The sequence below is a fragment of the Tetrahymena thermophila genome, assembly GCF_000189635.1.
Source record: "Tetrahymena thermophila SB210 genomic scaffold scf_8253803, whole genome shotgun sequence".
Lineage (NCBI taxonomy): Eukaryota > Ciliophora > Oligohymenophorea > Hymenostomatida > Tetrahymenidae > Tetrahymena > Tetrahymena thermophila.
In genome coordinates, this window is record NW_002475919.1 from 1 (window position 1) to 2,235 (window position 2,235).

Sequence of the window (2,235 nt, forward strand, 5' to 3'; positions counted from 1 at the left end):
TTTTAATATTGAAGAAAAATATATCATTAAATAGTTTATTAGAAGGAAAAAATGGAGGAAAAAATATGAAATAATAAGATTAATTAATAATAAAAGCAAAAGTAGAAAATAAAATGATGAGCTTAATTAACAAAGAAAGAACAAAAAAAAGCAAGCACAATAAAAAGAAAAAGAAAAAGAAAAAAGAGCTTTATTGTTTTTAATTAGTTTTTATAATTAAAAATATCACAATCCAAAACAAATAAACTGTTTTTACTAAAGGTTAAGTGTCAAATTTGAGAGATTAATGCAATTTGCTAAACCAGAACCTAAGCCTGATGCACCCATTTCACCAATTTAATTTTCACTTTTTAAATATTGAAGAAAAAATATATGATTAAATAGTTTATTAGAAGGAAAAAATGAGGAAAAAATATGAAATAATAAGATTAATTAATAATAAAAGCAAAAGTAGAAAATAAAATGATGAGCTTAATTAACAAAGAAAGAACAAAAAAAAGCAAGCACAATAAAAAGAAAAAGAAAAAGAAAAAAGAGCTTTATTGTTTTTAATTAGTTTTTATAATTAAAAATATCACAATCCAAAACAAATAAACTGTTTTTACTGAAGGTTAAGTGTCAAATTTGAGAGATTAATGCAATTTGCTAAACCAGAACCTAAGCCTGATGCACCTTTATCACCAATTTAATTCGCTACTTTTTAAATATTGAAGAAAAAATATATGATTAAATAGTTTATTAGAAGGAAAAAATGAGGAAAAAATATGAAATAATAAGATTAATTAATAATAAAAGCAAAAGTAGAAAATAAAATGATGAGCTTAATTAACAAAGAAAGAACAAAAAAAAGCAAGCACAATAAAAAGAAAAAGAAAAAGAAAAAAGAGCTTTATTGTTTTTAATTAGTTTTTATAATTAAAAATATCACAATCCAAAACAAATAAACTGTTTTTACTCAAAGGTTAAGTGTCAAATTTGAGAGATTAATGCAATTTGCTAAACCAGAACCTAAGCCTGATGCACCCATTGCACCAATTTCATTGTAACTTTTTAAATATTGAAGAAAAAATATATCATTAAATAGTTTATTAGAAGGAAAAAATGAGGAAAAAATATGAAATAATAAGATTAATTAATAATAAAAGCAAAAGTAGAAAATAAAATGATGAGCTTAATTAACAAAGAAAGAACAAAAAAAAGCAAGCACAATAAAAAGAAAAAGAAAAAGAAAAAAGAGCTTTATTGTTTTTAATTAGTTTTTATAATTAAAAATATCACAATCCAGAACAAATAAACTGTTTTTACCGAAGGTTAAGTGTCAAATTTGAGAGATTAATGCAATTTGCTAAACCAGAACCTAAGCCTTATGCACCCATATCACCAATATAATTAGACCTTTTTAAATATTGAAGAAAAAATATATGATTAAATAGTTTATTAGAAGGAAAAAATGAGGAAAAAATATGAAATAATAAGATTAATTAATAATAAAAGCAAAAGTAGAAAATAAAATGATGAGCTTAATTAACAAAGAAAGAACAAAAAAAAGCAAGCACAATAAAAAGAAAAAAGAGCTTTATTGTTTTTAATTAGTTTTTATAATTAAAAATATCACAATCCAAAACAAATAAACTGTTTTTACCGAAGGTAAAGTCTCAATTTTGAGAGATTAATGCAATTTGCTAAAGCAGAACCTAAGCCTGATGCACCCATTGCACTAATGTATTTGTAACTTTTTAAATATTGAAGAAAAAATATATCATTAAATAGAGTAAGTTACCATACAAATTTACAAAAAGGGAGTTTTATATACCAGTTTTTATATTTTATAAAATTAAAATTTTAAATATTTTTTATGAATTTTTTTCCATCATAGGTTTTCAAAATTTATTTTTTCAAAAAAAAAGATATGTTATGATTTCTAAAAATTAGCTTTATTAATAATTTTATTATGATATAAATTAAATAGGTATTTCACTCAAGTTAATTTGGAGGAATAAATGAAGAAAAAGATGATAAGATTAATTAATAATTAATAAAATTAACAAAGAATGAAAAAATAAGAAATCATAATAAAAAGAATAAAGAAAACAAATTGAATAAATTAAAAGAACTATAATGTTTTAAATTAACTTTTATAATTAAAAATTTTACAATCTAAAACAAATAAATAGCTTTTATTAAGTGTAAGTTTTAATAGCATAAAATGAAGAAAAAATATCAAATAATAAAAAA

The 2,235-nt window shown here is 20.7% G+C and overlaps 2 protein-coding genes across 2 annotated transcripts in view; one reads left to right on the top strand and one right to left on the bottom strand. All coding sequences in view use genetic code 6, as the record gives it.

The window, feature by feature from the left end:
- Positions 1 to 955: 955 nt before the first annotated feature.
- On the bottom strand, positions 956 to 1,713 carry TTHERM_01623880 (hypothetical protein; the record flags this gene model as incomplete). The annotated part of the gene is made up of 3 exons (XM_001028171.1): positions 956 to 1,046; positions 1,306 to 1,395; positions 1,643 to 1,713. 3 exons carry the CDS (start codon positions 1,711 to 1,713, stop codon positions 956 to 958), a joined length of 252 nt encoding a protein of 83 aa, XP_001028171.1.
- Positions 1,714 to 2,118: 405 nt separating this feature from the next.
- TTHERM_001623890 (hypothetical protein) overlaps positions 2,119 to 2,235 on the top strand; it is a gene marked incomplete at both ends in the record, with an annotated part of 231 nt that continues 114 nt past the window's right edge. Inside the window, one exon of the mRNA XM_012801106.1 lies at positions 2,119 to 2,235. This exon is cut by the window's right edge and continues 114 nt beyond it. Coding sequence (XP_012656560.1) covers positions 2,119 to 2,235 — 117 coding nt within the window.